The sequence below is a fragment of the Salmo trutta genome, chromosome 6, assembly GCF_901001165.1.
Source record: "Salmo trutta chromosome 6, fSalTru1.1, whole genome shotgun sequence".
Taxonomy (NCBI): Eukaryota; Metazoa; Chordata; class Actinopteri; order Salmoniformes; family Salmonidae; genus Salmo; species Salmo trutta.
The window spans coordinates 42,142,780-42,161,664 of NC_042962.1; the positions used below are offsets into that span (position 1 = coordinate 42,142,780).

The 18,885-nt window shown below is 42.6% G+C and overlaps 1 protein-coding gene across 3 annotated transcripts in view; it reads left to right on the forward strand.

Annotated features, from left to right (window-relative positions):
* Positions 1 to 18,678, forward strand: part of LOC115195945 (parathyroid hormone 2 receptor-like) — a 32,915-nt gene extending 14,237 nt beyond the window's left edge. For all 3 annotated transcript variants that reach the window (XM_029756303.1, XM_029756300.1, XM_029756301.1), the window contains exons 7-13: positions 7,815 to 7,968; positions 8,247 to 8,307; positions 8,837 to 8,903; positions 11,011 to 11,105; positions 13,404 to 13,542; positions 16,689 to 16,730; positions 17,805 to 18,678. In XM_029756303.1, coding sequence (XP_029612163.1) covers positions 7,815 to 7,968; positions 8,247 to 8,307; positions 8,837 to 8,903; positions 11,011 to 11,105; positions 13,404 to 13,542; positions 16,689 to 16,730; positions 17,805 to 18,182 — 936 coding nt within the window. In that variant the 3' untranslated portion in view covers positions 18,183 to 18,678. The remainder of the gene's footprint in view (positions 1 to 7,814; positions 7,969 to 8,246; positions 8,308 to 8,836; positions 8,904 to 11,010; positions 11,106 to 13,403; positions 13,543 to 16,688; positions 16,731 to 17,804) is intronic.
* The last annotated feature ends 207 nt before the right edge of the window (positions 18,679 to 18,885 follow it).

The following is an 18,885-nucleotide window of genomic DNA, read 5'->3' on the forward strand; positions in this document are numbered from 1 at the left end:
GGACATGATTTGGAAAGGCATACACCTGTCTATATAAGGTCCCACAGGTGACAGTGCATGTCAGAGCAAGAAACCAAGCCATGAGGTCCAAGGAATTGTCCATAGAACTCCAAGACAGGATCGTGTCGAGGCACAGATCTGGGGTAGGGTACCAAAAAAAAGCCTGCAACATTGAAGGTCCACAAGATCACAGTGGCCTCCATAATTCTTAAATGGAAGACGTTTGTACCGTAATTTCCGGACTATTAAGCGCACCTGAATATAAGCCTCACCCACTGAATTAAAAAATATATATTAGTTTGAACATAAATAAGCCGCACATGTCGATAAGCCGCAGGTGCCTACCGGTACATTGAAACAAATGAACTTTACACAGGCTTTAACGAAACACGGCTTGTAACAAAAATAAATAGGCTTTAACGAAACACGGCTTGTAACAAAAATAAATAGGCTTTAACGAAACACAGCTTGTAATAAAAACTAAAAAATTAGCAGTAAGCTTTAGTTGTCTTTTTGCACTGAGTCAATTCCTCACGCTGCTGTTTCCAACGTCTTATCATCGACTTATTAAGACCAAGCTCCCGTGCAGCAGCTCTATTTCCTTTTCCAACAGCCAGATCAATCGCCTTCAACTTGAAAGCTGCATCATATGCATTTCTCCGTGTCTTTGCCATGATGAGGGTGACAAAATGACTACCGTAATCAGAATGATGGGAAGTTTGAGAGCGCTCGATTTAATCTAAACAGTAAACAAAAAAGTTGTTTGACCATAACCCGTTCGGCAATTTCATTGGTCTAATGAAAGCTTCATGCCGCCAAAAAACTGAGCACGTCACAGAATGTGTTTTTTTGGAGAAAAATAATTGAAAGCGGGAAAAATCCATATATTAGCCGCGTCATTGTTTAAGCCGCGAGGTTCAAAGCCTGGGAAAAAAGTTGTGGCTTATAGTCCGGAATTTACGGTAACCACCAAGACTCTTCCTAGAGCTGAGCAATCAGGGGAGAAGGGCCTCGTCAGGGAGGTGACCAAGAACCCGATGGTTACTCTGACAGTGCTCTAGAGTTCCTCTGTGGAGATGGGAGAACCTTCCAGAGGGACAACCATCTCTGCAGCACTCCACCAATCAGGCCTTTATTGTAGAGTGTCCAGACGGAAGCCACTCCTGAGTAAAAGGCACATGACAGCCCGCTTGGAGTTTGCCAAAAGGCACCTAAAGACTCTCAAGCCATGAGAAACAAGATTCTCTGGTCTGACAAAACCAAGACTGAACTCTTTGGCCTGAATGCCAAGTGTCAAAGTCTGGAGGAAACCTGGCACCATCCCTATGGTGAAGCATGGTGGTGGCTGCATCATGCCGTGGGGGTGTTTTGGGGGTGTTTTTTAGCGGCATGTACTGGGAGAGTAGTTGGGATCTAGGCAAAGATGAAAGGAGCAAAGTACAGACAGATTCTCGATGAAAAGCTGCTTCAGGTTCACCTTCCGAAGGTTCACCTTCCAACAGGTCAACGACCCTAAGCACACAGCCAAGACAACGCAAGAGTTGTTTCGGGACAAGTCTCTGAAATGCAGTAACATGTAGTGGAGTTACTTTTAGTCATTTCCATATTAATTCAACATTTACCAATCATTTTTTTGGCAACATCCATATATATGTCATTTTCATTCATGTTATAATATACTATTAACATTAAGATTCATATGTAAACAGAGCTTATCAAAAAATGGATCTACAAGCACAAAGACAAAAAAGTGTGGTCCAGCCAGAGCCCGGACTTGAACCCGATCGAACACCTCTGGAGAGACCTGAAAATAACTGTGCAGCAACACTCCCCATCCAACCTGACATAGCTTGAGAGGATCTGCAGAGAAGAATGGGAGAAATTCCCCAAATACAGGTGTGACTTGAGGCTGTAATTGCTTCAACAAAGTACTGAGTAAAGGGTCTGAATACTTACACTACTGTTCAAAAGTTTGGGGTCACTTAGAAATCTCCTTGTTTTCCATGAAAACATACATGAAATGAGTTGAGGGTATGGCATGGCATTGCAAAATGGAGGGATAGCCTTACTTCTTCAAGATTCCTTTTACCCTGTACAAATCCCCCACTTTACCACCACCAAAGCACCCCCAAACCATCACATTGCCTCCGCCATGCTTGACAGATGGCGTCAAGCACTCCTCGAGCATCTTTTCATGTTTTCTGCTTCTCACGAATGTTCTTCTTTGTGATCCAAACACCTCAAACTTAGATTCGTCTGTCCATAACACTTCTTTCCAATCTTCCACTGTCCAGTGTCTGTGTTCTTTTGCCCATCTTAATATTTTATTTTTATTGGCCAGTCTGAGAAATGGCTTTTTCTTTGCAACTCTGCCTAGAAAACCAGCATCCCGGAGTCACCTCTTCACTGTTGACGTTGAGGCTGGTGTTTTGCTGGTACTATTATTATTATTAAAAAAATATATTTTACCTCAATTTCGTAGTATCCAATTGGTAGTTAGTCTTGGCCCATCGCTGCAACTCCCGTACGGACTCGGGAGAGGCGATGGTCGAGAGCCGTGCGTCCTCCGAAACACAACCTAACCAAGTCGCACTGCTTCTTGACACAATACCCACTTAACCCAGAAGCCAGCCGCACCAATATGTCAGAGGTAACACCATACACCTGGTGACCGTGTCAGCATGCACTGCGCCACAGGAGTCACTAGTGCGTGATGGGACAAGGACATCCCTGCCGGCCAAACCTTCCCCTAACTCGGACGACTCTGGGCCACTTGTGCGCCGCCCCATGGGTCTCCCGGTCACGGCCGACTGCGACAGAACCTGAACTCGAATCCAGAATCTCTAGTGGCACAGCTAGCACTGCAACGCAGTGCCTTAGACCACTGCGCCACTCGGGAGGCCTTTGCGGGTACTATTTAATGAAGCTACCAGTCGAGAACTTGTGAGGCATCTGTTTCTCAAACTAGACAGTTGAATGTACTTGTCCTCTTGCTCAGTTGTGCACTGGGGCCTCCCACTCTTTCTATTCTGGCTAGAGCCAGTTGCACTGTTCTGTGAAGGGAGTAGTACACAGCGGTGTACGAGATCTTCAGTTTCTTGGCAATTTCTCACATGGAATAGCCTTCATTTCTCTGAACAAGAATAGATTGATGAGTTTCAGGAGAATGTTATTTGTTACTGGCCATTTTGAGCCTGTAATCGAACCCACAAATGCTGATGCTCCAGATACTCAACTAGTCTAAAGAAGGCCATTTTTGTTGCTTCTAAATCAGCACAACAGTTTTCAGGTGTGCTAACATAATTGCAAAAGGGTTTTCTAATGATCAATTAGCCTTTTAAAATGATAAACTTGGATTGGCTAACACAACGTGCCATTGGAACACAGGAGTGATGGTTGCTGAAAATGGGCCTCTGTACGCTTATGTAGATATTCCATAAAAGATCAGCCGTTTCCAGCTACAATAGTCATTTACAACATTAACAATGTCTACACTGTATTTTACACTGTAACATGTGCTTTTCTTTCAAAAACAAGGACATTTCTAAGTGACCCCAAACTTTGAACGGTAGTTTATGTGAATTTCATATTTCAGTTTTTTATGTTTTATAAAATGGTAAACATTTCGAAACTTGTTTTTGCGTTCCGATTTATGGGGTATTGTGTGTAGAAAAAAAACTATTTAATCAATTTTAGAATAAGGGTGTAACCTAACAAAATGTGGAAAAAGTCAAGGGGTCTGAATACTTTCCGAAGGCAATGTGTGTGTGTGTGTGTGTGTGTGTGTGTGTGTATATATACTGAACATAAATATAAACACAACATGTAAAGTGTTGGTTTCATGAGCTGAAATTAAAGATCTCAGAAGTTTTCCATACACACAAAAAGCTTATTTCTCCCAAATGTTGTGCACAAATTTGTTTACATCTCTGTTAGTGAGCATTTCTCCTTTGCCAAGATAATCCATCCACCTGTGGCATATCAAGAAGCTGATTAAATAGCATGATCATTACACAGGTGCACTTTGTGCTGGGGACAATAAAAGGCCACTCTAAAATGTGCAGTTTTGTCACACAACACACTGCCACAGATGTTTCAAGTTTTGAGGGAGCGTGCAATTGGCATGCTGACTGCAGGAGTGTCCACCAGAGCTGTTGCCAGAGAATTCAATGTTCATTTCTCTACCATATTCCGCCTCCAATGTTATTTTAGAGAATTTGGCTGTATGTCCTACCAGTCTAACAACCGCAGACCACGTGTAACCACGCCAGCCCAGGACCTCTACCTCAGGTTTCTTCACCTGCTGGATTGTCTGAGACCAGCCACCCAGACAGCTGATGAAACTGTGGGTTTGCACAACCGAAGGATTTCTGGACAAACTGTCAGAAACCATCTCAGGGAAGCTCATCTGCGTGCTCGTCGTCCTCACCAGGGTCTTGACCTGACTGCAGTTTGGCGTCGTAACCAACTTCAGTGGGCAAATACTCACCTTCAATGGACACTGGCATGCTCTTCACGGATTAATCCCTGTTTCAACTGTACTGGGCAGATGGCAGACAGCGTGTATGGCTTTGTGTGGGTGAGCGGTTTGCTGATGTCAACATTGTGAACAGAGTGCTCCATGGTGGTGGTGGGGTTATGGTATGGGCAGGCATAAGCTACAGATAACGAACACAATTGCATTTTATCAATGGCAATTTTAATGCGCAGACATATCATGACGAGATACTGAGGCCCATTGTCGTGCCATTCATCCACAGGTATTACCTCATGTTTCAGCATGGTAATGCACACCCCCATGTCGCAAGGATCTGTACATCATTCCTGAAAGCTGAAAATGACCCAGTTCTTCCATGGCCTGCATACTAACCAGGCATGTCACCCATTGAGCATATTTGGGATGCTCAGGATCGATGTGTACGACAGCATCTTCTAGTTCTCCTTCGTACAGCCATTGAAGAGGAGTGGGAGAACATTCCACAGGCCACAATCAACAGCCTGATCAACTCTATACGAAGCAGATGTGTCGCACTGCACGAGGCAAATGATGATCACACCAGATACTGATTGATTTCTGATCCACGCCCCTATTTTCTTTTTAAAGGTATCTGTGACCAACAGATGCATATCTGAATTACCAGTCATGTGAAATCCATAGATTAGGGCCTAATTAATTTATTTCAGTTGACTGATTTCCTTATATGAACACTAATTCAGTAAAATTATTGCATGTTGCATTTATATTTTTGTTCAGTGTGTGTGTGTATAAATGTCTATGATGACATGTATAGACATTATGGATAGAATAGTATTTGTACAGCAATAGTTAAATAGGATAGGCCTTGACTAGAACACAGTATATACATATGAAGTGGGTAAAACAGTATGTAAACATTATTCAAGTAGCCAGTGTTCAATTTCTATGTACTGTACATAGGACATCAGCCTCTAAGGTGCAGAGTTGAGTAACCGGTTAGTGACAGTGACTAAAGTTCAGGGTAGGTTACTGGGCGGAGGCCGGCTAGTGGTGACTATTTAACAGTCTGATAGCCTTGAGATAGAAGCTGTTTTTCAGTCTCTTGGTCCCAGCTTGGAAGCACCTGTACTGACCTCGCCTTCTGGATGGTAGCGGGGTGAACAGGCTGTGACTCGGGTGGCTGAGGTCCTTGATGATCTTCTTGGCCTTCCTGTGACACCTGGTGCTGTAGATGTCTTGGAGGGCAGGCAGTGTGCTCCCGGTGATGCGCTGGGCAGACCGCAGCACCCTCTGGAAAGCCCTGCAGTTGCGGACGGTACAGTTGCCGTACCAGGTGGTGATACAGCCCAACTGGATGCTCTCAATGGTGCATCTGTAAAAGTTTGTGAGAGTCTTAGGGGCCAAGCCAAATTTCTCCAGCCTCCTGAAGAACTGCCTGTCTCTGTGGGTGGACCATTTCAGATTGTCAGTGATGTGTACGGCGAGGAACTTGAAGCTTTTCACCTTCTCCACTGCGGCCCCGTCGATGTGAATGGGGGTGTGCACCCTCTGCTGTCTCCTGAAGTCCACGATCAACTCCTTCGTTTTGTTGACGTTGATGGAGAGGTTATTTTCTAGGCACCACTCCGCCAGGGCCCTCACCTCCTCCCTGTAGACTGTCTTGTCGTTGTTGGTAATCAGGCCTACCACTGTTGTGTCGTAAGCAAACTTGATGATTAAGTTGGAGATGTGCGTAGCCACGCAGTCATGGGTGATCAGGGAGTACAGGAGGGGTCTGAGCAAGCACCCTTGTGGAGCCCCTGTGATGAGGATCAGCGTAGTGGAGGTGTTGTTGCCTACCGTTAGGAAGTCCAGGACCCATGATGAGCTTAGAGGGTACTATGTTGTTGAAGGCTGAGCTGTAGTCATTGAACAGCATTCTTATATAGGTATTCCTCTTGTCCAGCTGGGATAGGGCAGCGTGCAGGCGATTGCGTCATCCCTGGATCTATTGGGATGGTATGCAAATTGCAGTGGGTATAGGGTGTCGGGTAATCTGGAGGTGATATGTGTTCCTTAACTAGACTGCATTTCATAATGGCAGAAGTGACTGCTACAGGGCGATAGTCAATTGTATTGTTTCCCGCCATTTGTTCATTTTGATACTCTGATTATCAGCTGTAGTCAAACACGTGAGTCTGGAAAGACAATTATCTTCAGTGTGCATTGAATTCATCCTAGCGAATGTATACTAGATATATGAAATCCTGGCTTTAACAGCGTACATTTTAGAAATGTCACATAATATAAATCTTTCTGTTTTTGCATACCCAATCAGAGTACTATTTAGAACGCAGGTAGGGGTATTCAGACAGGCCCAGAGACTTTTTCCCATATGTTTATCTTTATTTAGACAGTTCAAAATCTAGATATACTGTGGATGTATAGTTTGTGGAGGGGAGAAAGTGGCTGGGGCGGGGATTCAAACCCATGTCACTCCTATGCGTGCATGGTCGATTGCAGCACTACCGCTGCTCCACGCTGCTACACGTAACCAACGTCCTTGATCATGTTGATGACCTTGCGGTGGCAACGCCATATGACTTCAATGGAAAACAACACTGCGTCAGTCATTTTCTGTGTCGTCCTCATAATCCTCAGCTTGGACTGAACTTTATCAACAGTCTCTTCGTACTGTTTGTCATACTGTGAGTCTAAGCTTAGCCGCAGTGGGAAATGACTGGGAAAAGAGGATCAACGGTTGAGAATGTCATGTACGTGAAGACCTCGGTTGCTCTTTTCCTGTATGTCAGGATATCCCCAGGCAGGTGGCAATTTCCTCTATACAAATATCTCCATCACGACAGACCAACATCAGGGAAAGATAATAATATTCAATGGTTTTTCTTTTCCCAGAATTTTTATTACTAGAAAAACATACTATTTAGTTAACTGTCTAGTTTGTATTACTAGAAAAATATTATTTACTCAGCAGGTAAATCATGACAAAAATAATACAGATGTGACTATTTGTGCATAGATGAAAAAACATCTGTTTGCAGCTACAACTGTAGGCACCAACACATCTGATATCCATGCTATGACTAATAATTCAATCAGTCGGGATATGCTTTGAGGTCACAAAGCATTCTGTGGGGTTCATCTTGTGGGGCTAGGCTAACCATCACATCCTTTCATTTGTGCTTTATTGATAGATAGATTAGAGTGGGAGATAAGTGACGAGGAGGGGACACAGTGAGAAGGGAGCATGCCGGTATGTGTATGGACCTGAAAGTGTTACCACCGGACCAGAGCTCTGCACTACAGGATGTTGTTAACAAGCTGTTGTTTTTACCAGGTCGGATGCAAGATCACTGTGTTGCTCTTCATTTACTTCCTGGCAACCAATTACTACTGGATCCTAGTAGAAGGGCTGTACCTCCACAGCCTCATTTTCATGGCCTTCTACTCGGACACCAAATACCTGTGGGGCTTTACCCTGATTGGATGGGGTGAGCTGCTCTGCCGTCTTAGAAACGCATGCGGTCACCCAATCACAACAGCGCTCATGTTGTTGACGGCCACATGTTACTACAGCTGTTATTCAAAATAGGAAAAGCACTCAGACATATGAGTTTGCTTGTTGCAGGTGCGTGGGAATAGTTTCATATCTTAAAAGAAGAAGAAAAATCCCACTGCTCTTGCCAGTATCAATTTAATTTCTTCAGTGTACTGAATCTTGTAAGATCTTGAGACGGCAGTAAGCAATCATTGTCCTCTCTAATTTCAGGTGTCCCTGCTCTCTTCGTCGCCGCCTGGGCTGTTGTCCGGGCAACGCTGGCAGACGCACGGTGGGTGAGAGTGACACTCAACTTCCTCCTTCCCCTACCATATTCCAGACACCTCCAGCAACACACTTTAAGTGCAGGAGCCCAGCGTAGCATGCAGGAGCCTGTTGAGGGACTCCCCACAATTATCTGGTTTGGAAATAGGATTTCCCGAGGTGTTTTTGTTCAGGGGAAGAACAACAGATTTTTACCTTTTCAGCTCAGGGATTCGATCCAGCAACCTTTCGGTTACTGGCCCAACGCTCTAACCACCAGGCTACCTGGCACCCCAGTACTCTTGTTCTCATTCACAGTCAGCGGCCTACTTGCTTTATTGTTGCAGCTGCACACCTTTGACATGACACCATTACACTTTTTTTAGCCTCTTCTCACATCCATTGTGTATGCGGAGCGCCCTGAGACTGGCAAGAGACACGATGACATACTGTTTTGAGAGCAGTAAGGAACTCCTGCAGTACAAATGTACTCTAATATCTCTCTCTCTCTCTCTCTCTCTCTCTCTCTCTCTCTCTCTCTCTCTCTCTCTCAACAGATGCTGGGAGTTAAGTGCGGGTACCATTAAATGGATCTATCAAGTTCCCATCCTTACAGCCATTGGTGTAAGTGACTTCAATTGTAGTAAAAAACATGATAATGCCTCTCTTCAATTCATCAATCATAGCCAATGAGGCGAGAATCCGGTAGTTTGCATCCATTACTAGAAGGTTACATTGCTGACTATTATCTTGATTTTTTTTTTAATAAATTGTTTTATTCTCTATACAGCTGGATTCATGTTCAAGTTTTATCAACTTTGGTCAAGCTTATAGCTTAGTTTGCTCTGCACAACTTCACACCTGGAGTCTCTGGGCAAAGTCCTTATTTCGGGAGATAAAGTAAAGAAATTAAATCAAGACAAATAAGAGAGAAGTTGAAAGCCTGATGCCAAAAACTGCTGACATACAAAAATAAGTGATGGTCCTGGTTGCTTTTTATCATGCATAAGCTATTTACTGTAGCTCCCAGACTGTAACTCTTGTTATGTATAATACTCTTGAAGAACTCAAATCCGAAGAGAGGATTTCATCTGCTTTTCTCCGGGCCAGAAGCTTTCTCTCTGCCCCTTGGAAGAGTGGAGTGACACCTTGCTCCCTGATGTATACCTGTCCCTGCTCCCTAGTGGCCTAGTGACTCCCTAGTGTACACTATACCTGTCCCCTACCTGAGTACCTAAGCCTAGTGTATACCTTCCCCTGTCTGTTCTTACTCAGCCACCAACACTCTCAAACTGACACCACTGACTCAGTCTCAGCAGAGATACATACATTTGCATCTCTTTCAATACTATTGCTCTTAACCTGCCACATGAGGTGGACCAAGGACTTAGGTTCTCCTAATGAAATCAAAGTGGACTACAAGCCTTGTCTTTTGATTGAAATGTAATCTCATACAAACCTTTGATGGTACAAGTTCAATGATATCATGGTAGAAATGTAATGATTGGAGATAACGGTGAGGTTGTTCATTTGATATGCTGTGTATCGATGCCCAGAATCTTGTTTTTTTTCTTTTTCTTTATTGAGACCAAAATGACAGAGGGGGAGACAGGCAGGTGGGATTAACAGATTAAAAGGGTTGGAGTGGGGATTGAAACCCGGTATCCGGTGGGGAGAGGAATATGAGTCTAAGCCGGGAGCTAGGCCACAGGCACTGCACAATTAGTTTTTCTATCCAGACTCCTGAGTGAGAATGCCAACGCAGTGGGTCAGACCTTTGAAATTGTGTGCTGATAGAGCCTCTCCTTATAGTATTATTAGTGGGTTTAGTTCAGTAGGAGGAGTTTCAGAGGACTGACTGACCCGGCTGACATCTACTCCTCAGGGCCCTAGTGCCCATCCAGACAGTCAGACTGTGTGGACCAGAGTGAATCAGAGTGCAGCTGCAGGCTAAGCCTTCAGTTCCCTCTGTCTCTGTCATATTTTATCGGTGAGGAAGTGCTACATAAGAATAATATATTTGATTCCCAAATAGGGTTGCAAATTCCGGTACCTTTCCTAAAATTCCCTGGTTTTCTAGAAATCCTGGTTGGATTTGATTCCTGCATGTGTCAGTTCTGGTTCATGACAATACATTTGGATTTACAGTATTTGGACCTTAAGAACATTGATGCAATGACACAATCTGACCATGGTCACCAACAGAATGGTAGGCCTACTACAATGAGACAATCTGACCATGTCACCTACAGAACGGTAGGCCTACTACAATGAGACAATCTGACCATGTCACCTACAGAACGGCAGGCCTACAACAATGAGACAATCTGACCATGTCACCTACAGAACGGTAGGCCTACTACAATGAGACAATCTGACCATGTCACCTACAGAACGGTAGGCCTACTACAATGAGACAATCTGACCATGTCACATACAGAATAGTAGGCCTACTACAATGACACAATCTGACCATGTCACCTACAGAACGGTAGGCCTACTACAATGAGACAATCTGACCATGTCACCTACAGAACGGTAGATCTACAACAATGAGACAATCTGACCATGTCACCTACAGAACGGTAGATCTACAACAATGAGACAATCTGACCATGTCACCTACAGAACGGTAGATCTACAACAATGAGACAATCTGACCATGTCACCTACAGAACGGTAGATCTACTACAATGAGCAGTGAATCATGCTTGCTTTTTTTGTTTTTCAGCTCAACTTTATTTTGTTTGTAAATATTGTGCGAGTGCTGGCCACAAAAATCAGAGAGACGAATGCTGGGAGATATGACACTCGGAAGCAATGCAGGTAGGGTTGGTGTTTCTTTAGTGCCTTGTTGCTTTAGTTAATCTTATTTATGTGATTGTTTTGTGAAAAAACATTAGATCGTGTAAATACCACTTTTCCTTAAATTTGCCATTTATAGAAATAGCTTATTCTAAATGTGCCTTTGATGAGTTTAATCATTTTTCTGTTATATTCATGATCCATGTGTTTGTGTTTGCAAACCTTTCATGTCATTTACTCAGGCTTAGGATACAGGTTATGAATTTAGAGCAGGTTAATCTGTGTCTGAAACTCTGATGAAGCCAGCGTAGCTGTCGAAATGTTGTTATTTATTAAATGTATTGCATGAGATAACGCATCTTTTATTTTCTAATATGTATATTGAAAAAGATTCATTGAACATGACTCCCATAATGCATTGCGGTCAGGCAAAAAGCGTATTTTTTACGCCAATAACCAGTCTGAACTAGTGGAGGCTGCTGAGGGGAGGACGGCTCATAGTAATGGCTGGAATGAGTCAATGGAATGGTATCAACCACATGGAAACCAGGTTTCTGATGCCATTCCATCGAATCCATTCCAGCCATTATTATGAGCCGTCCTCCCCTCAGCAGCCTCCACTGGTCTAATCTAATCTTTAGCATATTAAACCCAGTTGTGGGCATCAGGTATCCTAGCGGTTAACACTGTTGGGTCAGTAACCGTTTCGGGAGTGAACAGTCCATGCATGGCTGGGGTGAGTGGGTCCTTGATGATGGTGCTGGACTTCCTGACTACTCTGTTCATTGCAGAGGTTGACAAGCTCATTGTCCCAGCTGCGGTGTTTGTACATGCTCTTCTCATATCTAAGTGCAAGACACATTTTGACATGCTGTGAAGCCATCCCTATAGGGCTGCCTGAGTCTTTGTTTAATTCCCACTTATGTCTGGGGTAATGTGTTGGTTGGCAGCTCTGTGCCAAGGCTGAAGGCTGAGGGGGTAACACTCCTGTCAGTCATTAGTTAACAGACACAACAGCAGACAATACTTCTGATCCACGTTGTCTCTTGAGCCGCTCCATTCTCGCAGGTGTAGATAACACTGATAAGGCTCTGGTCAAAAGTAGTGCACAATATAGGGAATATGTTGCCATTTGGGATACAGCCTTTGTTTTCCTCTTGCTCTCTCTAACTCTCTTTCTCTAGCTGTGATTTATTCCATTAAAAAAAAATACTGAGCATCTTCAAACAATTTAGATTCAAACGCTGGCTCGATATTGATACTAACGTTACAGATTGTAATGTGTAATAATCCTTGGCTATTGACATTTGTATCGCAAATCTGTTGAGGGGATTGCACAAGGGAGCAGTGCACAAGGGAGCAGTGCTTGACTTGGGCCGGAGCTCACCGGAGCGGAGTACCGGCACCTCAAATGTTCTACTGCTTGAGCTCCTGTTCCTCTTACATTACCTCAAACTTATTGCGGAACATGTAGCTAAATGTAAACAGTACCGGCACCCAAAATGAGTACCAGCATATATTTCAGTCCAAGTCAAGCACTGCAGACAAAGATGGCTGCCAAGAAATGTAATTATTTTAGCTCGATGCCAGCTGCATGTGGTCTTCTCCATCCTGTCCCTCTCAAACCCCATCACCACCACATGCACTTTTCCAGACACATGTCAAATGCACTTTTCCAGACACATATCACATACTTTACCAGACACATATCACATACTTTACCAGACACATATCACATACTTTACCAGACACATATCACATACTTTACCAGACACATATCACATGCACTTTTCTAGACACATATCACATGCACTTTTCCAGACACATATCACATGCACTTTTCCAGACACATGTCAAATGCACTTTTACAGACACATATCACATGCACTTTTCTAGACACATATCACATGCACTGTTCCAGACACATATCACATGCACTTTACCAGACACTGCAGGGTTGTCAAACTCAATTCCTGGAGGTCAGAGTGTATGCGGGTTTTCTCTTCTCCCTTGTACTTGATTGATCAATTAAGGTCATTGATTAGGTAGGAACTCCCCTCAGCCAGTTGTATAGGTCTTAATTGGACACACATCAAAAGGAAATAACAAAAATCATCAGACACTCTGTCCTCCAGAGGTTGATTTAGCCACCCCTGGCCTAATGTACTGTATTGCAATAATCTCTAACCATGTTGCAGGTCTGTTTTTAAGATATGTTTCATTGTTGGTTTGTTATATGTACATTGATTGTTGTATGATGCTGGTACAAAGGATTCCTTCAATAGAGTATTATACAGTTTTCTACTGTCCCTTTCACAGGAAACTGGCTAAGTCCACTCTAGTGCTGGTGCTGGTGTTCGGGGTCCACTACATAGTGTTTGTGGGCATGCCACACTCGTTCAAAGGGGTCGGATGGGAGGTCCGAATGTACTGCGAGCTCTTTTTCAACTCTTTCCAGGTGCTCGCTTTCACCCCAATTGGGGATCCTGTTTTGTATTGCATGTAACTGATCTGTCATATATTGCACATTGCTAATAGCTTTTGAACTGTAGAAAGCAATAGTGCTGAGCGATTAGTGCTTTTTGAGGTCGGCTCATTTTCGGTTCAAATATAAAAAAAGAATCACGGTTTTTCAATGTATTTTTTTTTACATGTATTTTTTACATTAAATGCCCTATGCATTAACACAGAATATTAATAAAAGCCCCATAATGGTAGTGACTGCCCATTACTTCTTATCACTTATTAACCATAATTTATTTACATTACTTTACTTTAATAAAATATTTGTTGTTGTGCATATTAGTTGTTTTATTTGAATACTTTGTTATTTCATTCCGAGTCATCATCTCATCTCTATAGAGCTGCTGCCTATGCTGTCTGACAAAATCACTATTTTAGTATTTCTTCAAAGTAAATACAGCATACTTTTATGAATGCTGAATACCAACTATCAATCACTTAGATCATGTATTTTCAGGTAGAGATACCTCGCGATGCAACTGCTCCATCCCTCGTTCTTCTCTCTTGTCTCCGGACAAGTAGGCGTGCATTGGATTATGGTAATTGTAGTTAATTAGCACGTTTTCTGCGCTAAACAATGTCGAATTTTGGCCTGTTGTAAACTACTACTACAGTTGAAGTCGGAAGTTTACATACACTTAGGTTGGCGTCATTAAGACTTGTTTTTCAACCACTCCACAAATTTCTTGTTAACAAACTATAGTTTTGGCAAGTCGATTAGGACATCTACTTTGTGCATGACACAAGTAATTTTTCCAACAATTGTTTACAGACAGATTATTTCACTTATAATTCACTGTATCACAATTCCAGTGGGTCAGAAGTTTAGTGTAGCTCAGTTGGTAGAGCATGGTGTTTGCAACGCCAGGGTTGTGGGTTCGTTTCCCACGGGGGGCCAGCACAGAAAAAATAAAAACCTGTATGAAATTGTATGAAATGTATGCATTCACTACTGTAAGTCGCTCTGGATAAGAGTGTCTGCTAAATGACTAAAATGTAAATGTAAATGTATACTAAGTTGACTGTGCCTTTAAACAGCTTGGAAAATTCCTGAAAATGATGTCATGGCTTTAGAAGCTTCTGATAGGCTAATTGACATCATTTGAGTCAATTGGAGGTGTACTTGTGGATGTATTTTAAGGCCTACCTTCAAACTCAGTGCCTCTTTGCTTGACATCATGGGAAAATCAAAAGAAATCAGCCAAGACCTCAGAAAAAAATTGTAGACCTTCACAAGTCTGGTTCATCCTTGGGAGCAATTCCAAACACCTGAAAGTACCACGTTCATCAGTACAAACAATAGTACGCAAGTATAAACACCATGGGACCACGCAGTCGTCATACTGCTCAAGAAGGAGATGCGTTCTGTCTCCTAGAGATGAACGTACTATGGTGCGAAAAGTGCAAATGAATCCCAGAACAACAGCAAAGGACCTTGTGAAGATGCTGGAAGAAGCAGGTACAAAAGTATCTATATCCACAGTAAAACGAGTCCTATATCGACATAACCTGAAAGGGCTCTCAGCAAGGAAGAAGCCACTGCTCCAAAACTGCCATAAAAAAGCCAGACTACGGTTTGCAACTGCACATGCAGACAAAGTTCATACTTTTTGGAGAAATGTCCTCTGGTCTGATGAAACAAAAATAGAACTGTTTGGCCATATTGACCATCGTTATGTTTGGAGGAAAAAGGGGGAGGCTTGCAAGCCGTAGAACACCTTCCCAACCGTGATGCACGGGGGTGGCAGCATCATGTTGTGGGGGTGCTTTGCTGCAGGAGGGACTGGTGCACTTCACAAAATAGACGGCATCACGAGGAACAAAAATTATGTGGATATATTGAAGCAACATCTCAAGACATCAGTCAGGAAGTTAAAGCTTGGTTGGAAATGGGTCTTCCAAATGGACAATGACCCCAAACATACTTCCAAAGTTGTGGCAAAATGGCTTAAGGACAACAAAGTCAAGGTATTGGAGTGGCCATCACAAAGCCCTGATCTCAATCCTATAGAAATTTGTGGGCAGAACTAAAAAGCGTGTGTGAGCAAGGAGGCCTACAAACCTGACTCAGTTACACCAGCTCTGTCAGGAGGAATGGGCCAAAATTCACCCAAATTATTGTGGGAAGCTTGTGGAAGGCTACCCAAAATGTTTGACGCAAGTTAAACAATTTAAAGGCAATGCTACCAAATACTAATTGAGTGTATGTAAACTTCTGACCCACTGGGAATGTGATGAAAGAAATAAAAGCTGAAATAAATAATTCTCTCTACTATTATTCTGACATTTCACATTCATAAAATAAAGTGGTGATCCTAACTGACCTAAGACAGGGAATTTTTGTGTCAGTGTCAGGAATTGTGAAAAACTGAGTTTAAATGTATTTGGCTAAGGTGTATGTAAACTTCCGACTTCAACTGTACCTACTACATTACACTTTATGGGCTTAATCTGATTTATCTCTATTAGAGAAACTACAGTGAGAAAATGCGAATTGAGCTCACAGAAAAAAATGAAATAGAATTCAAATAATTGAAACAACGTCGGTCAATTAGTTGTGTAAAAACTCAAAATAACATACATTTTGGTTAATCGCTCAGCACTAGAAAGCAATATTGATACGATTTTAAATGTGAAAATTTGAGCATCATAGCTAAAAGGGACATTACACTTTCAGTTATTTCAGACGTTTTCAGACCTCTAATGTGGTCTAATGTCAAGATCAAACTACATCTCATGACAATCTAGCTATGAATAAATTAGGATGTGTGTCAATCTTAACGTTACGCTACTTTTGAGGTCTGATTTGTAGACATCCAGGGAAACATGGTATGTTCTTTTTTAAAGGAATTCTGTATAATAAAAAGAAGATGAAAAGTAGATACAGCAAAAACAAACCCCATCTATCATGTATTTGTTTTTTCCTCTAAGAGCTCTCTTTCCTGAGCACATCATGTCGATATTATTCTCCAAAGGTCATGGACACCTCTCATTCGTAGAGGTCACATCATTTATACTGTCAGACGGAATTGGACCTTTCAACACATGCCTCTGACCTAACTCGCTTTCACCTTTTCGCAGGGTTTCTTTGTGTCCATTATCTACTGCTACTGCAATGGAGAGGTGAGTACTATTGACCAGACCCAGGCCAGAAGGTTTAAGGTCTCCTCCACTTAAACAAGAAGGTTTAAGGTCTCCTCCACTTAAACAAGAAGGTTTAAGGTCTTCTCCACTTTAAGGTCTTCTTCGCTTTCGAGAATCTATCATGCTGGACTCTCGAATTTAACCTAAGTCACTTGCCCATTTATAAGTATAGTAGGAAGTTCTAGGAACTGACCATGATGAGAGAGCGAGAGATATGTTATTAGAACTAATGGAACTTAGTGATGTCATTTATTAGAAAAATAGAACACTCATACTGTGCACAAGTGCATGCTGTGCGTACACATTGTACCCATCAGTGATCCCCACCATTAGGATTTGAAGTACTGTAAGAAAATAGGCTACCAGAAAATTCCCATTGTTACTACCTCATAACTTACTGGTCAATACCAGGTAAATACCATTGTAAAAACAGTAGCTACTGTAAAATAAAGTACTACTTTTCCCCCAAACTGGTGAACAACCAAGTCTATAATTTCCTCATGTATTAGTCCTCTCTGAAGCCATATACAATATTTAGGGAGTTTGGTCATTTCGATCTTAATGTTCTGAGATCACCCCTACTCTCGTCCATGTTCGTTGCTAAGTGATAATTGACACTTCTGGTTTGGGCTGTTTTATTTCTGATAGCTTTTAAAACCTCTGAAAAAGTCCAGTGAAAGCGAATATGAAATTTGTTGGCACCACAAAACAATAGAAACTTTGGCATTGGCAATAATATGTATTCAAGTCTTTATTGTTTTGTCTTGTCAACAAATTTCATTGTGAATGCCAGTCAGTAAAAACAACATTTAAATTCACTACTCTGTTTTTCTTGTTTGCAGCAAGTAATTTCATTGGGAATGGTTGGAGGCGTTCTTGTATTGTTACATTAATAAAGATTTCACGATAAAGGAGCTAATATTGCGTCCCTTCTAAAAGTTGTCCGAACTCCAAATAAGTTTCTGCCCTGACCCGTACATACCATGACCCACACAATACCACGACCCATACTATACTATAACCTGACCCACACAATCCTCTTGTTCTCTTCAGGTCCAGGCAGAGATCAAGAAGACCTGGACCCGCTGGAACCTGGTGTTCGACGGGAAGGGACCGGCGGCATGTGCCAACTACCGGTACGGTCTCAACCAGACCTCTACCAGTCAGCCGCAGCCGCCGGCCGTGATCTCGGGCACCTCCTCCCTATTCTCCAGCCACGTTTACCGCAGCAGCCAAGCCAGGCACAGCGTCGGCACCCACACCACCTTGCCCGGCTACGTGTTCAGCAACTCTGAGGTGGATAGCCTGCCCCCATCCATCCCAGAGGAGCCAGACGAGAGAGCCAAGCAGGTGGACGACATCTCCCTCCGAGAGTCCTTACCTGTGGTGAATACCACCAGCATAGGAGAGGACTTGGAGGAGACACTGTAGAGAGAGAGAGTAGGGGGAAAGTGGGAATGTACAGCTGACAACAATTGTGTTTTATTTTTTTTGAATGACAGGACAGTGGGAAGGTAGAGCAGGAGATACACAAGAATGAGGGCCACAAACAGAAAGTGGCTGAGACTGAACTCAAGACTCGAATCCGCATCGCCAAGGCAATATGTGGTTCGGAGTTGGCAGCCTTACGACTCCGGCAGATATCTTTGATGTTTTGCGGCTACTGTATATCACCATATCCTTGTCTTACGCCAGATAGCGCTTAAGATTTGCTGTTTTTTTCTATATGGTCATTGGTTATTATTTTCATGGACTGTTATTTGTCACTTCGAGTGGTGGCTAGACAATCAGACAGGTCTGTGGCTAAATATGGACTGGAAGTGCTGCAGCTACAAATTAGTTTGTGTCTGTGTCATTCGTAATGCTGAAGACAATTACAGTTCCTTCAGAAAGTATTCACACCCCTTGACTTTTTCCACATTTTGTTGTATTACAACCTGAATTTAAAATGGATTCACTTTAGATTGTCACTGATCTACACACAATACCCCATAATGTCAGTGGAATTATGTTTTTTGACATTTTTACAAATTAATAAAAATAAAGCTGAAATGTCTTGAGTCAATAAGTATTCAACCACTTTGTCATGGCAAGCCTAAATAAGTTCAGGAGTAAAATAATAAGTTGCATGACT